At 31.9% G+C, this 26,749-nt stretch overlaps 1 protein-coding gene across 3 annotated transcripts in view; it reads left to right on the top strand.

Annotated features, from left to right (window-relative positions):
- Positions 1-26,749, top strand: part of LOC143052751 (voltage-gated inwardly rectifying potassium channel KCNH7-like) — a 178,468-nt gene that overhangs the window by 123,499 nt on the left and 28,220 nt on the right. For all 3 annotated transcript variants that reach the window (XM_076225857.1, XM_076225858.1, XM_076225859.1), the window contains 4 exons: positions 10,689-10,799; positions 21,034-21,513; positions 23,047-23,446; positions 25,425-25,624. In XM_076225857.1, coding sequence (XP_076081972.1) covers positions 10,689-10,799; positions 21,034-21,513; positions 23,047-23,446; positions 25,425-25,624 — 1,191 coding nt within the window. The remainder of the gene's footprint in view (positions 1-10,688; positions 10,800-21,033; positions 21,514-23,046; positions 23,447-25,424; positions 25,625-26,749) is intronic.

Below are 26,749 nucleotides of genomic sequence, written 5' to 3' on the forward strand. Positions count from 1 at the left end.
TCAATCAAGCTGTTAACATATACCAGTACTATGTTATTGTCTTCAAATTGTATGTTCAATACACCCTTGATTGTACATGTTTACGAAAACATTACCCCGGTTGTCGTTTTAAAAAATACTGTGAACCTATATATTTGCTGCCATTTACATGATATATATCCGAAGTCACTGATAAAAATATCAAATTACAAATTGTGTGCTTCCGATTACTTTTTTGTAATGAATACTTAAATGCAAACAAACATTTTGATTTCAAGTGTGTAAATTTTCTTGATGTTTCAGGAGCTAGTTTTTCCTTTTTGATCAGAAAAAATAGCCAAATATGGCTGTCGTGTTAAACAATGTAATGAAATAATTAACTTAACTGAGAATTTACAAAATTGAGGGCTTTATACCACTTTCACAGGTTAGGGGGAGGGTTGGGATCCCGCTAACATGTTTAACCCGCCACATTATTTATGTATGTGCCTTTTCCAAGTCAGGAGCCTGTAATTTAGTTGTTGTCGTTTGTTTATGTGTTACATATTTGTTTTTCGTTCATTTTTTTTATATAAATAAGGCCGTTAGATTTCTCGTTTGAATTGTTTTACATTGTCATATAGGGGCCCTTTATAGCTGACTATGCGGTATGGGCTTTGCTCATTGTTGAAGGCCGTACGGTGACCTATAGTTGTTAATGTATGTGTCATTTTGGTTGTCAGTTGTCTCATTGGCAATCATACCACATCTTCCTTTTCATATTTACAAATCATGTCAGCGACGAAGCACTGGCTACTGAGCTGATGATACCGTTTTTACCACCAGGATTAGAATACCTCAACTTTATTTGGCAAAATATGTGAAATTTTTCTGTTCTCAATGCTTCTTAACATTGTCACGTTTTATTTGCCTATTTATCTTTTATATTCGAGCGTCACTGTAGACGAAAGCCCGTTTATCTATGATGATGTCTTAGTATCTATGATGAGTTTATTTACAAGCAGTCTACCACAAGCTGTACAAAATCTGCGGTTAAATTTAAAAGTAAAGAAGAGTATAATATATTCCCTATATGTCCATGTGTAGACCTATAAACTATGTTATTGGATAGATAATAGCTGATATGAACACTACTGTTCTAGTTGCATTTTTGCACTTTCTTTTGTCTCAAAACTATCCCAACATTTCCGATATGGAGATATCAATTATTAGCTTTTAATTTTTTTTTTAAATATACAAGTAATTTCCTGTTTTTTTATTTTACAAAATTTGTGGAATTTTGGATAAAACTTTCATAATTTGTTATAAATTAACAATGACTTATGTGCATATGTATGATAAATATATGACTTATAAGCATGTAGACTTTAAATTTCTAAACCGTTTTAGCATAAAATATAAAACAGGCCTCATCAGAACAGTCTATATAAGCTACTATGATTTTTGTGTGAGGAAGTGCTCGGTGACACATGCGCACAATTTATAACCTGATGTTGAATTTTAATGTGTTTATGTTTCGCCATTAAATCTGAATAACATTGATTTTCAAGTAAGGTATTTTAAACTTGACTATTTGTTCGGAGTGTATGATGACCTTTGAAATCGTCATGTGTGTTTGTACATATATATTATTTTATCTCGCAAATCGATTGAAAAACGTCAGATAACAAATATACTGCACTCTGAGGAAAACTCAATAATCAAAAAGCAGAACACTTCAAACAAATGATTACAAAATGTCATATTCCTGACCTGCAGACATTTTTTTTTGTTGTAAATGTTGGATAAAACCTTGTTTTATTGCTAGCTTAACCTCTGGTTTGAATGACAATCGCATACAAACTAAGTTTCAATACTTGACTTGCAATCATCTGACAATAGTCTGATACAAAATATTTTTTGAAAAAGAAATCAGGACCCTCTTTTAAAAGCAGAAATTTCATAGGCTGATGAAATTATTACCATCATTAGATCAGATCGTTGTCAGATCATTGTGAGCAAATCGTTGACACAGAATCTATATTTTGTTCGGATTGGTTTGCTTTTTCTTTAGTAATTACGACATCAAATACACATAAATTTTAAAAACAAATGATTATGCAGTTTAATGCAAGTTCATGTTTTAAATCAAATATACATCACAGTGCCAAATCGCAAAAGTTTGTCTACGTGTACCGAATTATTTGAGAGGTTATTAATTTTACCGAAGGGAATTTTATTGATTCCCATTTTACATCAGAGGTATGAAGTTTCGAAAAAAAGAAATTTATTGATTCAAGGTTTACATGTGTTTGTCTAATGTTATGTGTTGAGTTACTTATTTATAGTTTTCGTGTTGTACAACCTTTAATGTCTATAACTTAACACAAATTTGTCTGCTCCAGACTAGATTTCATTTATTAATAAACAAGCTGTCAGTGTATAGTGTAAAAATGTCAGCATCAAAAACTCGATATGAGGTTTTATTTTTGAGTGTGAATTCACATTACTATAAGACGTGTCAAGGTACTTATCTATCCCAAATTCATGTATCTGGTTTTGATGTTGTATTTGTTATTCTCATCGGATTCTGTCTAATGCTTAGTCGGTTGCTGTGTGTGCTATATTTTAATTTTGTGTCGTTGTTCTCCTCTTATATTTAATGCGTTTCCCTCAGTGTTAGGTTGTTACCCCGATTTTGTTTTTTGTCCATAGATTTACGAGTTTTGAATAGCGGTATACTACTGTTGCCTTTATTTACAATAAATAAATTGTATCGTAGAATCAGATATCTTTGTACTCCTAGTTTTAAATTGAACATTAACTTAAATGGATTGATTTCACTTTCTTATGGTCTTTTCAAACATAACATTAGCCTAGTTATCTTTTATTCCAAACTAGAAAAAAACACGATTTCTTCGCAAAATGACACGTTTAAAGACAACACATATCTATATATATATATATCCCTTTATTGCAAAATGGAAAAACAAAGATAATTTTTTTCTAAGGAATAAACGAAATTCTATGTTTAAATGCCATAGAAATAGTGAGTTGAAATGAACTGAAATATAAAAAATAAAGCCAACTGCTTAAATTGTCTGGCAAACATAAAGAAACGTAGATTCAAGCTTAATATCCACTTGTATCTTAGAATCAAAACTACATTGATTTATTTTTTATAGCAATGTGGTTGACTAATTTGCAATCACATCGAATTTTTGTAATCTAAAAAATAATTTTAAGCTTAAATAGCTTCAAATTCTTTATAACCAAGTCACATAATCAGCAAGTGTATGCATGGCTTTTTTTCTAACGTTCTAAATTGTAAAAAGTTGAGTATGATTAGCGAGATTAATCAGGTTATTTTTAAAGGAAAAAACGTGAGTAAATATATTGAAAAGATACTACCAGAATCGGCCGCAACTAATTCATTAGCCACCAGATTTGCGAGAGACCCAATATAGGAATCTATTGAAGTCAAACCATTTAATGTCACCTCAATGCACCCATCAATATTCATATTACTTTAAGTTTTCCCAAAAAAAGTTGTTACTAATTCAGAACCTAATATATTTGTCAAAACCCATACAGTAAATCTATACAAGGAAAAATAATAAAGTATGATTAAAATTAGTCTTTTTACGACTGTTTACCAAAACCCATACAGTAAATCTATACCAGGAAAAATAATAAAGTATTATTACAATAATTCTTATTACGACTGTTGCCCTATAGTGACAGCTCATATCAGACATGACAAAGCACTCTACCATAAATGGTTCTGATTTATTAGGTGACAAATGATACCATTAGACATTGGGTTCACTGTCATAATACAGTGTTATATATGATTCTAGATACGTGATATATTAGTTGCTGCAACACTACTTCTGTAAGTTTACTTTTGTTATATCAGTTAATGATTTTGTTTCAACTAATAGGATCATTTGTCAAAATATTTAAATGTAATACTGAATCTTTCTTAAATTTCTTATTTTGTTGACCTATTTTTTGTTTTAAACTTTGATTTTATACAAATGATTTTTTTTCATAAACGATAGCAATATTTGTACAAATACATATACATTTTTAAATTCATTTATAGTTTGGCACTGTAACAGTTCTTATGTGTTACTGGTCTAACAGTTCACATGAATTCTGATTTTCAGAAATATCATGTAGCATTTTACTCAATTGATATTAAAATTATTTCGCGTCTTCAGTAATTAAATAATCAGAATATTAGATGAATCACATTGACACATTTGAAGATCTCGTTCAATGTTTTAAAAAGGAACTTCAGTTAAATAAAACGAACATTACCATCGACTGGATCATAAAAGCAAGGAAGAAATGAAATTTAAGTCTTTTACACTATTTTCCCATTACTATCTATGCTATTATTAACCTTTGCTACAAATGACCTTGTTATCCATCAACAATTATAATTGGAACTGACATATCCATTTAACTTGTCACTGGAGTGTAAAATGATAATAGATAATTTGATATTTTTCTATAACCCGAAACGGTCGTAGACATTTCCTAAAATTGACAATATGTTGTAAAGGACAACTTGTATTCTCCAAAATAACAAAAATATGACAATCTACAAAAAAATGTATATCAAAAGGTACTATTATACAAATGCATCTGTTTTTAAATTAGTTCAAATATTGTCAACAAAGAATGTATCGGAATTGTCTAATTTAGGATAGTATTTTAAATACGCCACAGATATCAAAAAAAATTCATGACAATCCTCTGAATGATTTATAATATGTAGTCTTGCCACCGATTATATTTAAATGTTCTGTTATGATATTCATTTATATATTGATGATAAAACTAGAAGCTGTATTGCTTCTGGTTTGAAATAAACTATTTAAACTATTCTCATAGTAAACAGGTAAAAACGAACACTGAATATGTGTTGTGCTACTTTGTTACATTTGTTGTTTATGTAGTGATATTAAGATGATAACACAATATTGACTGTTGTACCCCTATTTTTGACATTTTTACTCTTTGAGTATGTTTGTTTTGTTCATGCATCGTTGACAATGTAATGGAATTTGATGCGACTGTCATACAAGTGAGAGGTTTAGCTAGCTATAAAACCAGGTTAATCCACCATTTTCTACATTAGAAAATGCCTGTACCAAGTCAGGAATATGACAGTTGTTATCCATACGTTTGATGTGCTTGGACTTTTGATTTTGCCTTTTGATTTTTGATTTTCCTTTTTGAATTTTCCTCGGAGTTCAGTATTTTTGTGTTTTTACTTTTTGTTAGTGATTCCCTATTATGATAAAAAAAATATATCCTTTTTTGTTTAGTTTATTCTTTAGAGTAGGTATCTTATTGCTTATATTTTTCAATATAAATACATCAAGTATTTAGTTACATTATTCAATTAAGCCGTAGCAGGAAAACAAGCTCATTTGATGTGTGGAATTATCAAACTGATCAAATAAATGATGTTTAAAGTAATATATACAGCTCACGTATACGAAACATATATAGGTATATATCTTTGTAGATTATCGATAGATGATTTAACTAACTGTTTATTTTCTTCCAGATACAAATAAGTTGGTTCAGATATGATATTTTTTTAAAGGGGGAAATAAAGCATGTAAAGATAAAAATCGTGTAAAAAAGAGACAAATGATACAGTTGGGCAATAAAAACCATATGAAATTTCATCTATGATATTCCAATGTCACATTTTTGTCATCGAATATTACTTAAATATCCTTAATGCGAATGTATTAAGAATGATTACATTATGTTCCTTGTGTATAGAACTGACCGTAAGTTGCAATAACTTTTTTCTCAATCCATTTGATATTAATATGTTAAAACTAGAACTGACCATTCTCTCTCTGGAGTCTTATCTCAGATATAGTCTGACCTTAAACATTCAAATAGAGATTGCATTATCCTAGTTGTTATTTGTTCTGTCACTCAAACACTTCAGTAAAACGTATATGATTCAGAAAGAAGTACTTCTTGTATTTTCTGCAAATATCAGACAGCAAAATTGTGTAATTATTCATTGCAAGCGAAAGATAAATGATTTGGGATTCAACGAAGTATCATCAGATTTAAGGAATTAGATTGAATCAAAATTGTGCACTTTCCTGAACCTCATCTGTGATAAGATCTTGCTTTTGTCTGTTTCACAAGGTTGGCAATGCGAGTAAAAATAACACTTTTTAAAGATCGTGAAAAAATGGCAGAAACACAAACAAATTATAGGGTATCGGTTTTCATGATGCATATAAAAATGACCAAAGTATGCAATACGTAACTGTAGTTTACTATTGTAAAAAAAAATGCGTAGATCCACTTTGAGTATTCCGTCCTTGAGATAAAGCTGTTGGACATGCATGCATTCAAACCGGATTAAAATACGATGATGAGTCTAAAAAACGAATTCCGATAAAGATGTATTCTCGAATGTAACCCTTAGAAATAAGAGTCAAAATCGGGTAATATTAAAATCAGGTTATATGTTCTAAGATCAAAAAACATATGTCCCACTTAAGTTAAAACAAAGACACCGACACATTGTATCGTTCAACTGCATTGGTTTTTTAAGGAATTTTAAATTTGTTAGAATCCGTTTTAGTCGGTCTTAGTCGTAGTCATACTAGAGGTTACACTTGTTTTGAGCTAAGCACTATGTATTGAGTCCGTGTAATGTGAACATAGAGACACATAGATATGTAAATAGTATATGATGGGACAAACCGGTTTTTTTTTATTATTATTTGTTGGAAATCTAAAATTATCACTTTATTTTCAATTATCTTTTGAAATTGCTCGTCTGTGTCAATTTCATAGAAATAATTCAGATACCAGACACCCATTTATCTTTCATAGTGTCTTTAATGTCATGTGCACAGCATAATTTTGAGATGCAAGCATTTGAAAAAAAAAATATTATTAATTGACGGGACATTTTGATAAGAAAAACGACTAAAACACAAGTACTGAAGACAGCGATATCTGGCAATAAAATTTGTTCAACCTTCAATTTAACTAAATTCGAAATCTGTAAATGTTTAAGGACCAGCAGATCTTTATCGTCTTTGCAACTTTTCCGCTTTGAATCTATTTCACAATTGCTAACTTATCTTTAGAACTTTGAATTAAAACTGTCGTCCCTGTGATTTTGAAGTGTAATCAGACATTCATTAGCCAATACATTATCCAGACTCTTATTAGTCACCTTAATTCTAACCATGCCAACATAATTAGTGTCATTTATTCCATCTTTCTACAGGAGTGACAAGAGGTGAATCGTTGTAGTTTGTGTTTTGTCCTTGGAGATTATCTTTACTGATCTTATTTAAGCATACCTTGCACATTTGTATTGCTTGATCTTACGTGTTAGTCTTTAAATTGTATGTTCCCGGGCAATGTAGCTAATTTTGACTTCTTTAACAATAAGGCAAAATTCGCCAGTTATCAAATCAACTGATCCCTCTGAAATGCATTCAGAGAAATTATATGATATTGATGAATGCATCATTACCTTGTTAAATGAAACAAAACCAACAATATTTCACTTGATGAACTCAATGTCTGGGTTTTCTGGTTTTTGCTTAGTGACATTTCTTCTATTTTGGCTTCACTTAGCAATTATCTTTACCCTTGTCAGCTTATGTAATTGCTATCAATCTTTGGCGGGAAATGAAGAGCCACAGTGACCTGACCTTTCATTCTAACGGTTTCAGAGGTGAATAAACGTTCTTATCGGTACATCAAAACAGTTTTCGTAAATGTCCAAGCTATTGAAACTATGCATCTTAAGACCTCAAGGTTAATTTGTTAAGTGTTTTTTTTTAATTTAACTAGTTATGAAATGGATACTTTAAATCACGATACAATTTGTGTTCTTGAGATTGCCATTACACAAATACCTGTCACTTGTTGTCCTTGATGAATATACATTTTTTTTGTCTTTTGGGGGAATTTGACTGTTTAAATAGCAGCTGTTAAGCTTTGTTAAATGAATGTAAAGTTTTGTTATAATTGCGACGATTATGAGCTTGTAATTTTGTGTAACTTTCATTTTCTAGTCGGTGTATTTAGAAAAGAAGACTTTTAAGCTTCATTAGGACTTTTATTTCATTGTCATTTAGTTGTTTCTCTCTTTGAAATTAAACCCTAAATCTATTTTAACCGTCTGTCTATGTGTCCATCAATTCGTCCGTTCGTGCATCCAGCAAATAGTGATGAGTTGTAACGTATGTTGGCTTATGTAATCTGCCAGACACCTACATGTACTTCCTATTTCCTTATAATTTGAATTAAATGTATGGGTATGTCTAGCACGACATCACGCTCATGCTTGTAGTTTTTATTAACTCCCGTTTTATCAGCATAATAGGAATATAAAATTGAGAATGGAAATAGGGAATGTGTCAAAGAGACAACAACCCGACCTTAGAACAGATAACAGCAGAAGGTCACCAAAATGTACATGTCTTCAATGCAGCAAGAAACCCCCACACCCTGAGGCGTCCTTCAGCTGACCCCTAAACAAATATCTATTCTAGTACAGTGATAATGGACGCCATACTAAACTCTGAATTATACACAAGAAACAAAAATTGAAAATTATACATCTATTTGACAGATTTGAGATATTTGCTTCACCAAATGAGTATTAATGTTCGGTCAGGTTATATGTACTTTAAGTTGATTCATTGTATGTTTAATAAAACGTTTGCTCCATTTATTTGAATAAACCTAAAACAATATATCGTGAAAATTCCGCAAATAGTATCAGAATTTCAATTAAAGAACAAGCCTTTCGTATGAATTAACATTCTACGAAGTCATTATGACTAGGAAATCAGAACAATCTGATTGAAAGGTCCAGCTTTGTGATTTTTTTGCCAATTCATCATTCTGATATAGGTGAAAATGTCATCTAATAGATTGTAATTAAATACGTAGTTATTTCAATATTGGTGTAATTTATCTTTGTTTTCCAAAAATCCAATAAACGCTTTCTTGTGATTGATCATTGTATGGTCAAACTTAAATGGCGGCAAAGTAGATAAAAAGGATACATATTTAGAAAAGATGAATCGAGTGCATCTGAATGTCGTGGGGAAGGAAAGTGTGAATGTTCAAAACTAGAAATAGGAGATTAAACAAGTTCAGTTTATGTGTTAATGGATAGTTTTATAATATAATTGAATTAGTTTAAGTTGTTGGTTTTGATTATGTATCAAATGTTACCATGTGAGGACGAAATATCGCGAAAAAAGGTAAATATCGATTGCATGTTGCTTGCGTACAAAGTATATTACATTTCATAAACGCACTTTAAGAACAGGTCACTTCAAAATACCTCCTTGCTATCGAGGTGATGTAAATATGTAAATAAAAGCAATAGTAGTTTACCGGTGTTTAACAGTCATAAATCGATTAAGAAAATACAAATTCGTGTTACAACTTAAACCCAAAAATGAGTTTGTAAAAATAGTTGTACTACAACTTAAATTCTAAAATATTATTAGTATTGAAATGAAAAAAATGCATTAATTTGGTAACAAAAATAAAAGTATGTTTGCCGAAATTTCTGATTAGTATATTAGTTGGTCGACGTTTTTCTCGGAGTATACCTAATTTTTACTGACACTTTGAAACTTGGTAAACAGATAAAAAATCATACCATACGTATACTTTTTTATTAGACTTATATACCAAATCTGCTAGATTATAATACAGTGACATTAGAAAAATAAAAAAAATATTGTAGTACGGTAGATCCAAAAGTAAGAATTATACTTTTAGTGTTATATACCTTTTTATAATAGGGTAAAATGTTTCACCATACTTTTACGGCAGTTATTTTGAATAAATCGAAGATAGTGTTATTAGTAGTAGTAACTTAAAATGTCTTGGAATTCACTAACCCCTACGGTCTCATAGGGGTTCACCACGTGACGGCGTTAAACCAATCACAACGTGATATTTTACCAGCGGTGCGATAATGTTATTAGTAGTAGTAACTTATCATGTCTTCTATTACATGAAACATTTTGAATATGCCATTTACACTTTTTTGTAATTTGCGGAGTTCTGAATGCATTTAATACTTGTAAAATATCATCACATTTTGTGTCTATACCATGTCACCCTTTCTGAATTATGTGTTGTTTTGTTTTTATTATGTGTGCTCAACTCCAGAAAATTTTGTACATGGAGTAGTTTGTTTGTGTAGGGTATTTCACTATCGAGTATTTGAGAAGATCTCTCTCTCATCCCTTCTTTGAATTACGGTAAATTGCGTAAAGTTTAAGGCGTTAAATTTTACCTCCTGTTTTGTTGCTATAATTTTCTTCATGATCAGAAGATGATGATGGCCGAGTGATCTAAGTAGTACTACTGTAATCACTAGCCAGTCAAGACTGAGTTTGTGAGTTTGATTCACGCTCCTGCGGGTGCACAAGACTACAATTGACTTGGATTGTCAGTTCTCCTATTAAAAGTCGGTGGTTTACTCCTGGAACTCCTGCTTCGTCTACCAATAAAAAATGGCCGCCGCAAAATAGCACAAAACATTGTTTTAAAGTAGCGTTAACTCACAAAAAAGTCAAATCTTTATCATCATTAACATTATAATTATTGTTGGTTTTTTTCGCATGTAATGGATGTTGAATAATGACTGAGATTAACCAGTTTTAATTTGTTTATAGGCAAAGGACAAGTTCATTATGCTGAAAGTCCTAAAGGAATTAAAGGGGAAGAAATCTTTCAGACCAATAGCTGAGGAGACAGAGAAAACAACAGACCATGATACAGAAACGGTATGATTAACGTTTACACTACATCATATAATCAGAAAAAAAAATGTGTTTTAGTCTCTCGCCAAACTGAAGTCTAGATCTGTTTATTAGTTGTTGCTTCTACTCTGCTTACTATTTTACGTTTAAAAAAACGACCAAAACTCTGTTTTTAAGTCATATGTGCGGATAAATGTTAACAGGATTTGACTAAATACTGCAGGAAACTAATGTTTGATTTTTTGTAAATGTGGTAACAAAAAGATCATCAATTTAAAAAACAGTGTAGTTGTTCTGTGTTACTATATATAGATAGCGCGCATATCAATCATCTATTATCATGAAGGCGATTCTAACCAGAGTTCACCAAGTTTTATAAAACATATACGCTTTAAATAGAAAGTATCAATCCAGCATTAGTATTGGACAATGTCACCTCACCTGACAAGACAGTTAAATTCGAGACGATATAAGAAAGCTTGCAAACGTTTCATTTAAAATGCGTTACTCCAAAAATATTTTGAGTCACATAGGAACAGATGAAATCACCCCTGTGTTTGGTTGGGATCATGTTTCTGAGTCCCCGGTTATCTTATCACGTTATTGGGTTGCAAACAAAATGCTTTCTATATTTAAACGAAACTATAAACAATTATTATACCATATTTGATAGATACATAGATTATCTTTGCTGTATTTGGCAAAACTTTTAGGAATTTTGGTCCTCAATGTTCTTCAACTTCGTACTTTATTTGGCCTTATTAACTTTTTTGGATTCAAGCGTCACTGATGAGTCTTTTGTAGACGAAACGCGCGTCTGGCGTATATATTAAATATAGTCCTGGTATCTATGATGAGTTTATTTGCTTAATATAGGAAAATGACTGTACCAAGTCAGGACGTTGGTGTGTTTTAAGTCGGTCCTGTGGTCTTATGTTTGATTAAGTTCGTATTTGAATATACTTTAGAGTTTGATATTTTTCTTTATATTTTTCCCCTTCAAATATTTATCAACTGACATTTGCTTTACTTTTCTACAACCAGTGAAAACACAATTTATTAAGTTGTATTCATGTTGAATTACATGCCTCATTAACCGGTTTACCATTGACAAAACAGTATACTCGTTGGCACCTAACTTAATCACTTCATTTCAAGAAACTTATTCAACTCTCCTATGAGAAGGTAATTTCATTATATATGAAATTACGATCTGTGACCTCGGATAGCCTTGATGAAATTATTAAGTAATGACGGCTTCCGGCTATCTCTTTTATTTGTTTGATTAAATTCTCACAACCATTTGTGTTGCCTACTTATAGTTTTGTATGAATTTGACAAAAATAATCCGAATAATAAAACTATGCAATGTTTATCTTTATAAATAATATCCTAATGTTAAAGGATTTTTTCTGATAATTAAAGACATATTTTGTTAATTTTGTCTCTTGTGAAGAATTATTTTACTGGCATTTTTTTAAGTTAGGAATAATTGTTGATCTTCGGTAATGTGTTTCATATCTATTCACATTTGTTATAGACCTAGAGCAATTGATAACTTTACATTGTGTGTAGACTTCGTTACAATATATACACATACACAAAGTCATGCAATAAAACACAAACATTATAATGCATGATAGGTTAATAAAAAGTTTTCAAAAAATGACTTAAGGATGTTTGCTGCTCAGTTTCAAAATAAATAATTTTCCATAAAACTAGTATATATTGATCATGTTGATAGGGGATCTTTGAGGAATAAAAAAATCAAAACAATATAGGGGTCAATGTGCTTGTTTTCGAGATATTAGCCATTTGAATTTTGGCGGGAAATTGTTTTCTCTTGATTTTTCATAGCTTTATCATTGACCACTTAGAGTTCTCAAAAACTACTAAAAAATAAATAAAATTTGATAAAACTTTTATAAATGGCTTATAATGGAACATGTACAAGATTGTTAAAGAGAAAAATAGAGGTTCATGGGCAAAAATCTTTAAGGCATTCAAATGGATAAAGCCAGAGGATTTCGAAAATCTGACAAAAAATTCAAAACATGACAAGCAAACATCCTTAAAAGCACTGTTGTGGATAAAAAAAAATAAAACAAAAAAACCCTACAATTAAAGTTTTCAAGATACATGTCTAGGTAGAGTTACAATACATGCAGTTATCATCGATAGACTAGTGAATACAAACTAAGAATGAATACATCAAATACGACTAAAAACCTTACTATAAACAAATCATTATAGAAACCAGACGTATAATTTATTACTGCGGAAGTCTGTTGGTCAAAATAAGTGGTAACCGAATTCTAAAAGTTGAAAACCAAATCAATCAGGAAGCCTTTGAACCGATATCCTCTCTAGAAAAAAATAACGACATCGCTAAATGCAACTATTAGGACAAGATCAATGGACAGAAACATGAGTTTTAGAATATGTAAATGTATATAAAGAGTGAAATGTTTATCTAAAACAATGATACCTCCTAGAAATTAGTCAATATTCTGATTATGTAAGGGTCGAGTTTTAACTCAGATGGTAAAATCGTTACTGTAAATTCAGAAATTATTGCGTGCACCTATTATTGCAATTTTTGTTTAATGGATATAAATGTGAGCCTAATTATTGCGACCCCATGAAAATATGCATACATATGTATGTATCAGAAATCAAAATGCGAGTTCATCATCTCTTAAATCTGGGAGGAATTGACAGATCTTATTAAAAGCGTAGGCATTGTACAGCAAATATGCAATTTAATGTCTATACCTCTTTCATGTCTTTATGGTATACAACAAATTAGCGTTTCAAAGACTACTGAATCATATCAAATACGTGTAGCTTATGCGCTAAAAACATTTATTTATGACAAAGGTTAATTTCATAATGTATGTAATCGAAATTGTCAACTATAGGTCGATAATTTTTAAGAAGTTGTTTGATAAATCATTAGTTGATTTGAATCTGTTTTATCCTACATGTATAATTGTCAATCGAACGTCTTATAACGTGGATATAGGCAAAGAATTGTACAGGCAATTGCAAGTCAGGGTCGAAAGTTTCATACTTTTTCGGGACACAACATTACTTAATAGTTATCCCACAAGGACGCAGTGTGTCAGTGTAAGATCACCCCGATGGCTGGATATAACACTGACACACCAAGTCCGACTGGGATAACTATTTTACATCCCAGCTGTTTTAGATTAGACGAAAAAGCATTTACAATTCATAAAATCTAGTTTAGAACGCCACACAACCATAACAATATACTTTATATATTACTATATGATTTAATACCCTTTTGACCCCCAAACACGATGAGCAGATATCAAACAATTTAAACTCGCCCCACTTGCCAATCGGCCCCCACTATATCGCCACTTTATAAAAATATCGTCCCACTCTTGTTTACTGACTTGCCCCACTTTGAAAAAGTGTAAAATCAAATTGAACAATCAGTCTGAAAACTCACTAATTAACGAAAAAGGTTAAAACCCCACTGAATAAAGGTCTGACAACTCGCCCCACTTATAAAAAGATCTTGATTCCTTTAAGTATGTCTAAATACTATTATTTCGTATCCAGTTGTCCTGGTGTAGCGGTATGTGTCGTGGCTTGATATGCTAAAGGTCTTGAGTTCGATCCCCAGCATATACACTGGATTTTTTCTACGTTAATTTTAATATATAGTCTTTTCCGTATAATTAATTATAGGATTCATAGTGGGTTTGATATTCCCGCCAAAATGTTACAGAACAAAGGAAAGCATGCATAACAAAGAAACTCAGACTGGGGTGATCTGGTAGGGGTGATCCGGCTCAGATCACCCCTGTTAGAACAAAGGAGCTGGGATGTAACAATAGGTCTTTTAGGATAGTTGAATAATTGAAACCAGGGAATTTCACTGCCAATTTGTTGGACATACATAGATATATCAATGCAAAACATCACCTATTATTTTTTTCAATTAAAAGTTGCTGCATATGTTCATCAACCTTCCATAACGGGTTTTATAAGATGTTAACAAATTTTACTTCAGATAAATTATCGATTTTGTCAACAATTCGGTCACCTAATTCATTGATAGTGAACGATTTGTTTAAGTTCAGTGTCATGTATTTTTATGGCAAATAATTTGTTCCACTTAAATCTTAAAAAAGTGGACAATAAGTATGTTTATGAAACTTATACGTGCATTCATCATATGTGTGGTGCCTTAACTAAAATTCGTGATTACACAAAATAGATGATTGTAGGATGATATAAGTTTATGTCAACCGATTTGTTTGGCATCAAAACTTCATTTTTATGAATTTCCGTAAAGGCTGGTTCAATTTATGTAGTGGTTTTGTGACATAAGTTGTCTTCTAAAAAAACAATGAATTACATATTGGGTTTGACTGTGTCCCCTTCCATAATACAGTTTACACTATTATCGCTTTTTTTACGAAATTGTCCTTTGATCTTACTGACTGATGATTCCTTTCTCACCACCTTAAAGTAATATCAAATAGTCTCGCTAAAAACTAAGGGCCGCGTAAACATAGTCGTCATAAGCAAACGCTCGATGAACTGATTATCATTTGTCATTTCAACTCGATTGCTTTTCTCTCTCTCGCCCTGCCGGCTGAAGCGAAAACCGAATCTTGCTGAGATAAGCAACGATAATCTTTAATTATATCCACGGTTGGTGCGCCCACATGTGGAGCAGAAGTTGCCTTCTCTGCCTGGTCACAAACATAATCACTCCGTTTTTGTTGTTGGGGGCTCGTCTTGTATTGTTTCTAGTTTTTAAAATAGTTTATTTTAGACTTAAGGTGGTACCTAACATTACAGGGAGATAACTCTGTAAAATCAACTATACTTTTTAATTGCGTTGTGTTGTTAAGGGAATATTATGCTTCTCTATGATCAAAATAAGTATTTGTCAAATTGTTATATAATCAGTGAATTGTTTCTGATTAGACGGTTGGTTCAAATTTTTTGAATTTTTTATATTTTTGTCAAAGGGTCAAAGTAAGAAAATTAAACCTTCTTCTTCTTTTAGTTTCCGCACTCCATCATAATATTGATGACTATGTGCCGTGCATGCGTGGGTAAAATTTACAATTTTATATTTACATTTAAAAAATTTAATAAAGAAATAATAACTTGTTTTTGATTTTCACTGTACATATAAGATAAAACTATTTACAAGGTGTTACATTACATGGTGTAGTATTGGTTGAGAACAGATATAGGAATCTGTTCTCTGAATGCTTCAACTGTGGTGCATTGGACAGCAGTAACTGGTAAAAGGTTCCATTGGACGATTTTCCTAGGATAGAATGAAAATTTATATGAGTCTTTTTTTGCCTGTATGTGCCTGAATGAGTGACTGTGAGTGTATTGTCTTGTTCGACTGTCTGATGGTATTAACAGGTTCATGGGGTATATTGCTACTTGGTGGTGTATAATTTTAAAGAAAAATATAAGCCTTGTTCTTATTCTTCTAAGTTCAAGTGTTGGCCAGTTAAGATGGTTAAGCATGTTTGTCACAGAGCTGGTGTTATGATATCGATTACATATATACCTGGCTGCACGTCTTTGGACCATTTCTATTTGTGATTTTTGAGATTTTGTATGTGGGTCCCAGATGCAGCTACCATACTCTAGCTTTGGTCTCACAAGTGAGATATAGGCTATTTCTTTAACTGACTGCGAGCTGACTTTAGGTTTCTTTTGATAAAATTCAGTTGTTTTGTGATGTTATTTATGTGTTTGTTAAATTTTAAATCAGTATGTATTGTTAAGCCAAGATATTTAGTAGATGTTTCTTGTTGCAACGTGTGCCCATGTAAGATGTAGTCATATGGGAGAGGTGTTTTCTTTGTTGTTACTTGGAGGACTGAACACTTGTCCGGATGGAAGGACATGAGCCAGTCCTCTTCCTACTTTGCTGCTGCTGTTAGGTCTTCTTGTAATTTTTTTGAGTCATCTTTATTTTTAATGGTTTTGTATATGATGCTATCATCTGCAAAAAGTCTAAGAGTGCCATATTTTATATAATCATTCAGATCGTTTATGTACACCAGGAATAAGATAGGACCAAGTACTGTTCCTTGAGGTACCCCTGAAGTGACATGTATTTGTCCAGATTTAGTGCCTTCCAGTAATACCGTTTGTGTGTGAAGTGAAAGAAAGTCTTCTATCCAGTTCAATGTTTGGTTGTCTACACCATCGTGTTTGAGTTTATGAAGTAGTCTTTTGTGAGGGACTTTGTCAAATGCTTTGGCAAAGTCCATCACAACTACGTCAATTTGGATGTTGTCATTGCTGTATTTTGCCAGTTCTTGTATAAATGACACTAAGTGGGTTTCGCAAGATCTTGAGAGGCGAAACCCATGTTGTAGATCGTATAGAATGTTGTTATTTTCTAGATATGCCATGATGTTACTTGCTAATACATGCTCCATGATCTTACATAGGATGCATGTTAGGGATATAGGCCTGTAGTTGATAGGGTTGTGTTTATCTCCCTTTTTGGAATACTGGGCAGACGTTGGCATGCTTCTAGTCAGTAGGAATTTTTCCGGTGTTCAGGGATTTTTCAAATATTAATGTTATTATGGGCGCGATGTCAGTACTTAGTTTTTTAAGCACACGCCCATATATGCCATCTGGCCCTGTGACCTTGTGTGGGTTAATCTTTCCTAGTAGTTTTTGTATGCCCTTCTCTGAAATTTGTATGGTGTTCTTTTTAGGATGGTTAGAAATTCCCATGTCAGGTATTGTTTCACTGGATGTTTCTGTTGAGAATGCCTTCTGAAATTGATTGTTTATCAAATTGGCCTTTTCTTCGGTGTTATCAGTTAGTATGCCATCTTTTCTTAATGCTACAATGCCTGAACTGTCATTTTTCATGTTTTTGATATAGCTGTACACGTTTTTAGGTTGTCTTTTACATATGGGATTATCTGGTTCGTTTACTGGGAGATCAAATATCATGTTCTCGATGTAGTTCCAGTAGGATCTTCTCATATCTGTTTGAATTGATTTTTTGAGATGCTTGTACTTTTTCTTCAGATGTTCATTTTTTCTACTCTTTTTATGAAGTCGTTTTGCTTTGTTGATATCAATTTTAAGCTTGTTGTTAACCCATGGTAGTTTGTTCTTGTTTGTAACTATTTTGTGAGGGATATTAGCTTCTACTGATTGTGTAAGAGTATCTGTGAATGTATTCCATAGAATATTTGAGGTTGATTCTTTAAATTGCTCTTTAATTTTGCATAAGAGTGTTCCTAAATCTATTTTTATTTTGCTCCAGTCAGCTTTGGTATATTGTAATACTTTGATTGGTTGTTTTTTGTTTCTTTTTAAAGATACATTGCATTCAGAATAGACAATGTCGTGGTCCGCATTCCCAATAGGGGGCATAGTTTCTGTCTTGTTAACTATACTTGGTGTATTTGTGAGTAGGAGGTCAAGTATTCGGTCACCTCTAGTAGGCTTATTTACAATTTGCTCTAAAGAGTGGTCATTTATGATGTCTAAGAGTTGTGTGTGCAGTTTAATTTCTGGTTTGCCGGGAATAATGCATGGTACTTCCCAGTCAATGTGGCCGAGGTTGAAATCGCCACCTAGCATCACAGTGGTTTTTGTATTATTGTTGATGCGATTAAGTGAGATGTTGGGATTTTCAAGTGATATGCCATTATCTGAAGGTAGTCTATAGTAACAGCCTAGTATGAGTTTTCTTGCATTTGTCATGTTTATTTCTGCCCAAATACTTTCAGAGTCTGTTTGTAATTCTCTGATTTCATTTGATAGTAATTGTGTTGATATGGCAATGAGGACGCCACCATAGCTTTGGTTATTATTGGATGGAGGGCGGTCTTTCCTATAAACTGTATAATCATTAGCTGGAAAGAATTCAGATGATAAGATATCGCTACTGAGCCAGGTTTCGGTGCCCAATATTATTTCTGGTTGTACAGATGAAATAATGTCATCAAGTTCAGCCTTTTTATTTTTAATAGACTGAAAGTTTATTGTTAATATTTTAAATGGTGTTTCTTTCTTTTGAGCTTTCTTGATATAAGTTTGTTTTATAGGTGACGATGTTGCTTTAGGTAAGCCAGGACTTCCTACTGAATGTTCTGATAATGGTGAGAATGAGTTTGATGTTTCAGGTATGGTAAGATCAAATATGGATAAGGAGAAGTTTGGCATACCACATTGTATGCATGCCCAAGATATATTTGATGAATCCATACGTTGATATACATTAGATGACATGCCTTGACAGTTTGCATGATACCCTTTTGTAATTTCCGGTCCTTTTTTGAAGTCTCGATATAGGGGCAATATTAAAAGTTAAATGCAAATATCGAATTAACTGGATGCGTATTCATCTATACAAGGAAAACAGTTGGTATAGACATTCACTATTTTATTCTACGTAGGCTATCTCTGTTTTTAACATTATGTGTTGTATTAACGTCGTGTCACGAATCGTCGATCGAATACATTTAAACTTTTTTAGACATTATTTGACACAGTTAAATTATCTAGAGTACATTTATGTTTTAACGTTCATGTTTGTATGTCATCAAATAGCACTATAATTTACATTCCATTATAAAATAATAATCTGTCACAACTGCAGCATGATAACTATTACAATACACACAAACCGTTTTCATGTCCAGAAAAGACGTTAAGAGTACATTCAATCACATTCAATTAAAAATTGCATGTAACAGATGGGTCTATTGTTGATATATTGCTATGAACTTCACTTTTTATTAATGACATAAGCGGATTTTCAACACGCTAGGGATAACAACAGACCAAGCCATATGTTTTTATTGTTGACCTAAGCGGACTTTTAATACACTGAGGACTACAATAGACAAAGCTATCTGTTTTTTCTATTTACATTTTGCTCTGACTAGACAAGATTCTATCAAGTGTTATGTTACGATTATTGAATTACACAAATATGATTAAATGCTGATAATCGCCAATTAAATGATCTATACAATTGTGAATCATTGAATTTTACGTCCAGCGTTTTTATTTGATTAATTTAATAGATTGATTTCTTAAATAGTTATATCGTATCGTAAATCATCGGACACAAACGAACGGCATTTACCTGCAATACGAGACTAGAGGTTTACTTTCGGTTATGGAACTGTAGCTTATTACAAATGATATGAAAATAGTAAAATCACAAAAACACTGAACTAAGAGGAAAATCAATTCGGAAAGTCCATAATGACATGGCAAAATTAAAATACAAAATGCATTAAAACGAGTCATATTCCTAACTTGTAATGACTGTTACTGTCTGTTTCTCACTTGAACTTTCAATAAGAACAATTTGAATCATGCAAGTAATTAAATCTGTGATTACTATCCTAGATAGATGGAACCCAAGGTAACGGTTTACCAGTAGTGTCCTCAACCGAGATAAATATTTAAATAAAGGCAACAGTAGCATACCGCTGTTTAAGAGTCATAATCGATTAAGCAAAAACAAATCCGAATCACAAACTAAAACACAAACACAAGCGAAAACTGATGGAAACACATCAACTACAAAATCAACACAACGAAACAACAGAAACACTGAACTGCAATAAAAACAAAAACAAGCTTCATCTTTACGCGATAAAAATCAAACATCAATCAAAGACACAATACTTATAATTTGGTGCGAATGACCAATGATGTGTGTAGAAAATCTATTAAAAAAAATTGGCAGAAAACCCTCGAAAGCAATTCTACAACATGAACTAGTAAAAAAAACCAGTTGAACAGACCAGAACCTGAACTGATCAGTCAAAATAAAATAAGGTTAAACTCGACTATTCTAATTACTTCTTAATTCGCCGGTTTAATTATTTTATTATATACAACATACATAATATACTAGTATATGATTTAGATACTGTGGTAAAAATACAAAATTATTTCTGAAACGTCATAATTTTGCAGAAAAGTGCTTTATCACTTTATAACGATTTTATATATCAGACCGGGATAAGGTGACAACATGTGCGGTTTAATAGATATAAGAAGATGTGGTATGAACGTCAATGAGACAAATGTCCATCCCAATAACAATTTATATATAAAGTAAACCATTATAGGTCAAGGTACGGCCTTCCACCCGGAGCCTTGGCTCACACCGAACAGCAAGCTTAAGCATGTTTTTTTATGGTTTTCTTAATTTTGAGAGATCTACTTTTATGTATTGCAGACAGACCGTGATAAGGAAACTACAAGTGAAGATTTCAATTTTCTGGAACAAGTACCAGTCAGTAAAATGCAACGACAGCAACCCGCCAAATTCATCATACTTCATTATTCACCATTCAAAGCCGTTTGGGATTGGATCGTATTGATATTAGTTCTTTACACTGCAGTATTTACTCCCTACGTTGTCGCATTCCTGTTAAACGAAGATGAGACTCGGATGAGACTCAATCGGAACTCTTGGACTCGTTCCCAAAGTGACGAAAATACGAAAGCCGATCCATTAGTTTTAATTGATTTGATAGTAGATCTTATGTTTATAGCTGATATTGTGATAAATTTTAGGACGACATATTTACATAATGGTGAAGTTGTGATATGTGCTAAGAAAATAGCTAAAAATTATATTAAAGGCTGGTTTGTGATAGATACCATAGCAGCCATTCCATTTGATCTATTGTTGTTTGGTTCTGGAAATAGTCAGGTAAATATTAACAGTTTAGGTTCGTATTTCAACGAAAAGATATCAGGTTAAGTCAATTTATATTTGTTTTCGTGACAAGTCTCATAATCAAAGCATACCAGGCAGCACAGAAGGTAAAACATATACCAAAGGGATATAATACAAATATAGCCTTTGTATGAGGTCGATACAAGGATATATTGACCTGAAAGAAGTACAGTATATTGACTGAGGACGATATACTTCTTTGGGTCGATATATTCTGTATTGACCTCATACAAAGGCTATATTTGATATATTATTAATTTCCGACCATGTTTGTATCAATATCGTCATTTAGGTTTGTTGGAACTTTATAGATATTACATTGTCACCTTGACAATATCAACATATTAGTTGTTATTTCATTTACTTTTTTTTTGACATCTTATGTATTTGAAGATTTTTTTCGTCAAATAATCGATCACAGATATCATTTGTTTCAAAACGTTAAACAATATCCTGAAATTCATTACATGACGTCACAAAGTATATCGGTTTTTAGATATTCTAAAAATAACCGTGCAATATGCTTTTTGCCGGTCAATATGCTTTTTGCTATCCGCCGTTTTTTCTTTACCATTAAAAATATAGTTTAACATGTGACTATCCCTAAACGAATCAAATTTGTTAAAATATTACAATTAATAATATTCAAACTTATAAATCGAATATAAAAATGACAAAAATAAACGCTCTAAAGGAGTAAGTTCAAAAAGACCCCTTTTTGGCCCCAAAATGTAGCTTTTTTACAAAAGTACGAAAATGTAATCTTTTAGTTATTTACTGGAAAGTAGAATGCTTCTGCTACATAAACATGGGTTGTTTTTGACAATACTATGCACATATATCGGGTACTAGCATCATTAAGTCATGCTAAACTACTGAAATCTTTACAATTTGAGCCTTTTAGTTAAATTTTAGACGGTTTCCGTCTAAAATGAAAGTGGCCGCATTCGTGTTCATTTATAATATTGAAATGTAAGTTGTATTTGATGATAATACATAACATATATAAAATTTGAGGATGAACACGGATGCTGCCACTTTCATTTTTATCAAAGACTATCTGAAAAGTGACGTTTTTTGCATAGTACATTTTTCATATTTAAGCTTGAATCGGAGCGTTTTTAATGAATAAATCAGTTAAAACCTTTTCAATAATTGAATCAATTTAAATAGACACTTAAGTGTTTAAAAAGTGTCCAAAATCTTCCGTTTGATGAACCTGAAATTTGAGGCCAAAATCGGCCCTACTCCTTTTTTAGACAATGTTTGCCTCTAAATAATTCATGTTCTTCCTACTCAGTATTTTTTATCTCTTGAGGCGAGTCATCGAATGCAAATAAGTTAAATATGTTTACCATGCAATCCTCAAATAAAGTCAAAACGAGAACACAAACAAAATCAAATAATAAACTTTTAGCTTGAAAGCATCTAATCCAACTAAACAAATTAAAATACTTATGCACAGTTTTATATCTTAACAATGCACTCAAATATTATTCATTTCAGACAATGACAATTGCAGGATTTTTAAAACTTGCTAGACTCCTACGTCTTCTTCGTGTTCTGCGCAGAATTGAACAATTTGCCGAATACGGAGCTGCTGTGTTGATGTTGCTGATGGTGTCCTTCACCTTGATAGCACATTGGTTAGCCTGTATTTTCTATGCAATTGCGTACTTCGAGCGTCCGACCCTTGTCGCTGAGATCAGTTGGTTGGATGTCTTGGCGAAACAATGTAACAGGCCGTATATGGTTAATAACACATTAAGTGGGCCTACGATTAGGTCGAAATACATCACCGCTTTGTATTTTACTTTTACGACATTGACAAGTATTGGATTTGGCAACATTGCTCCTGTGACAAACGCAGAGAAAATATTTGCTATTTTTGCAATGTTACTTGGTTGTAAGTATACTTGATTAGAATATTCATATCTTTTATCCATTTATCAGAAAACATTTTTTGTAGGTGTATTTGATAAGGTCTCTTTTATAAGATCTTCTGTCAGACTTAAGGTGGTACCTAACACTACAGGGAGATAACTCTGTAAAATCAGATAAACGTTTTAATTACGTTGTGTTGTTAAGGGAGTATTAAGCTTCTCAATGATCAAAATAAGTGTTTGTCAAACTGCTATATAACCAGTGTAATTTTTCTGACAAAACGGTTGGTTCAAAATTTTTGAAATTTATATATTTTTGTTAAAGAATCAAAGTAAATACTTTGACAAAGTTTTATGAAAATTAAACGAGATAATTAAATTTTAGAAAAAGTGTTGGGTACCACCTTAACATAGTTCTAACAAGAGCAAGTATATGAGTATAATGTAAGTGCTGAGGGCAACAAAACAAAAAGAGCAAAAAGGTACAATATCTAGCGTTTTCGTATCATTGTACGCCAATCATGGTCACAGGATTAGATTGTTTTTTTCTGCAGTGACACGTCTACATGAAACTAAAAACAAACAAATCAAGTATTAAAAGGTCATGCTGATGTTTTTATTTGACTGGGGATATAACGGCATTGCGTACAAATGAAAGAAAAAATGAAAACATAATGTTTTTGTTTTATCTTCAAATTCCACACAACTTCTACGCAGCGTATTGTATATATCTTTATAAAAAATGTTAAACCGTTTGCTTGTTATACAATATGTATTAAATATCCGTATTGGCCGTAGGAATTGTTACCAATACACATATTACAAGCGTTTCCTGATGTATTGATCGAATAACAATTTCATGCACCCTTATAAGACATTTTCGCACTTCAAAATATCTAGTCCATTCGCTTTCTTTTAATTAGATCTCTCGGTTAAGTTTTCGTGCCTTTCTAATTAACGACGTTTTCGAAAAGTAAAATACAAAGTTATTGAAACATAAGATTATTAACCGTATTATATTTCTGAATCCGATAAAAACAGTTTATTTCTTATACGTCCGAGGATTGTAATTATATTGCTAGTGCCAACGTCTCACATTTTACAATTAATTAAAGGGAATGAGCATGCTAAACCTTGTTGTGAGTTTGAAATGTCTAGTCTGTAAAGATTTGTTTTCAATATCGGTGAAAGGTACAATTACTGTCAGTTTTATTAGAACAGTGCTGATCGTTACTCTAAATTATGTTGTCGATTTTTAAAATTATTGGTGAGTAGTGGTATAAACCATTAGAATGTGGTAGATATCAGGGTCAATAAATTGTTTATATAGGACTACGATTTATTCTGAATGGAATTTGAATTTAAAATGAGTCAAACAATATTCTTAAAACCAACACAATGGGCGCCACACATGGATCAGGAACTGCTTTAACTTCTGGGGCACCTGTATTCACCCCCGGTTTTGGTGGGGATCTTTTTGCACGGAATTTTTTAAAATCCTTTTTAACCAGTTTTGCAAGTTTTTATAAAAATCAAACAGTAATTCGGCGAATGTCGTTTTTAGATTTTTTAGATTTACTTCCGACAGAATTTTGTTTTAGTTGACAATTTCTTTCCTATCACTTTTTGGAATAAATACACAAAATTTGCCTAAAAGTGTCAAACTTGCGACTTTCAGATTTCTTCATCCATTTTATATATGATCACGATCATCTCATGTTAGAATACGAAAGTACACACTCATATCGAGTTGTCATACTGTAAATATACTATTTAATAACCCTTACGTAAAATCAATTGACGGCTAACTCGCGTTACATATGTACCTCTTTATATAATTATATAATAATCTGACAGTAAATAAGAAACGTACACGGATACATGGCAAACTCGTGTTACACGTGTACCTCTTTGAAGAGTTATATTATAATCTGCAACAGTAAATGAGAGACTAACAAATATACGCGTAGTTATTACTGCATGTACTTTACATCTTTTCAGCATTACTGAGTGCTGCTATATTTGGTAACGTTTCATCCATTATGTTACGAGTGTACCAGGGATCTGATGAGTTCCATGAGAAAGTCCAGAGTATAAAAGAGTTCATTGGTTTTCATCATCTACCTAAAAACCTAGCCACGCGTCTTCAGGAATCTTTCCAACATACGTGGTCCTACACGAATGGAATAGATATGAACAATGTAAGTACGTGTATGAAGGGTTTTGAATTAACATTAATTTATATGTTCAAATGTTGATTTTTTTCCGTTGTTGTCATTGTTAATATTTTTTCGTTTATCTATTACGACGGTCTGAATGGTGGATCCTTCATTTTTGTATTCTTTAAAGTTTTAAGTCACTTTTCACTATTTCATTTTTTTTTTCGTATCGTTATTCTCTATCCTTTGTATATTTTTTTTCTGTTAAGTTTGTCTCTATTCTTTATTTGTTTGGCAACTCTTTTTTATAGTTTTGGTCTCTTTGAAAACCTAAACAGGACCCTCTTTTTGTTTAAAGATATAAAACAATTTTTATGACACACCCTTATTAGCGAACCTTTTAGACATTCTTCAGTTCAAAAAACGTTGAACTTTGTAAATATTCTTTTTTTTTAAAGAAAATTTCCTTGTTCACGAATTATTAGACGTACGAAATCTTGTTTGAACTGTCTGAAACCATGGATCCAGAGGTTAAAGCAAAATACAAAAAATAAGCAATTCGTTCAAGACAAGGTAACAGCATTTTTGTCATATACCTAATTGTGATATTGCTAAGTAGGGTTCATTGATTCTCGCGAGAAATGTGCGTTAACTTCTAGATTACGTAACAGACTTTGGTTTCATTGTACAATTCAGATTTATTTCTTCAATTTAAGTGAAAGTTTCTAACAAATAATGCCATGTAACCTTGGAAAATGTTGGAAAAGAGAGACAAAAAATGTAGAAAATATTTTGAAGTTTTAAATTAACTTTCAATTTCAATCATGAATTAACCTTTAAGTTTCAAATTCAATTAAGCTCAATGTTGAATAATAATAAGAATTTGTTTACGAACATACTACATATTAGTTTCGATGAAGTGTGAATCATTTCACAGAAAGTTTAAAATTGAAATATTTTTTCACACAAAATCAGTTATGACAATTTGCTATTTCTTTTCGAATACATTGTAATCAGTGAACAAAGAGACATTTTACCTTGAATTATTCGCAAAGGAGACTGCTACCCAACGACAACAACATAAAATATATCTATTTACTACTGACTATCTCTGAATAACCGATATTCTACAATTATTGTTTTAAAGAGACTTTCAAATATCATCTA

Source organism: Mytilus galloprovincialis, chromosome 11, assembly GCF_965363235.1.
Source record: "Mytilus galloprovincialis chromosome 11, xbMytGall1.hap1.1, whole genome shotgun sequence".
In the NCBI taxonomy this organism is placed as follows: domain Eukaryota; kingdom Metazoa; phylum Mollusca; class Bivalvia; order Mytilida; family Mytilidae; genus Mytilus; species Mytilus galloprovincialis.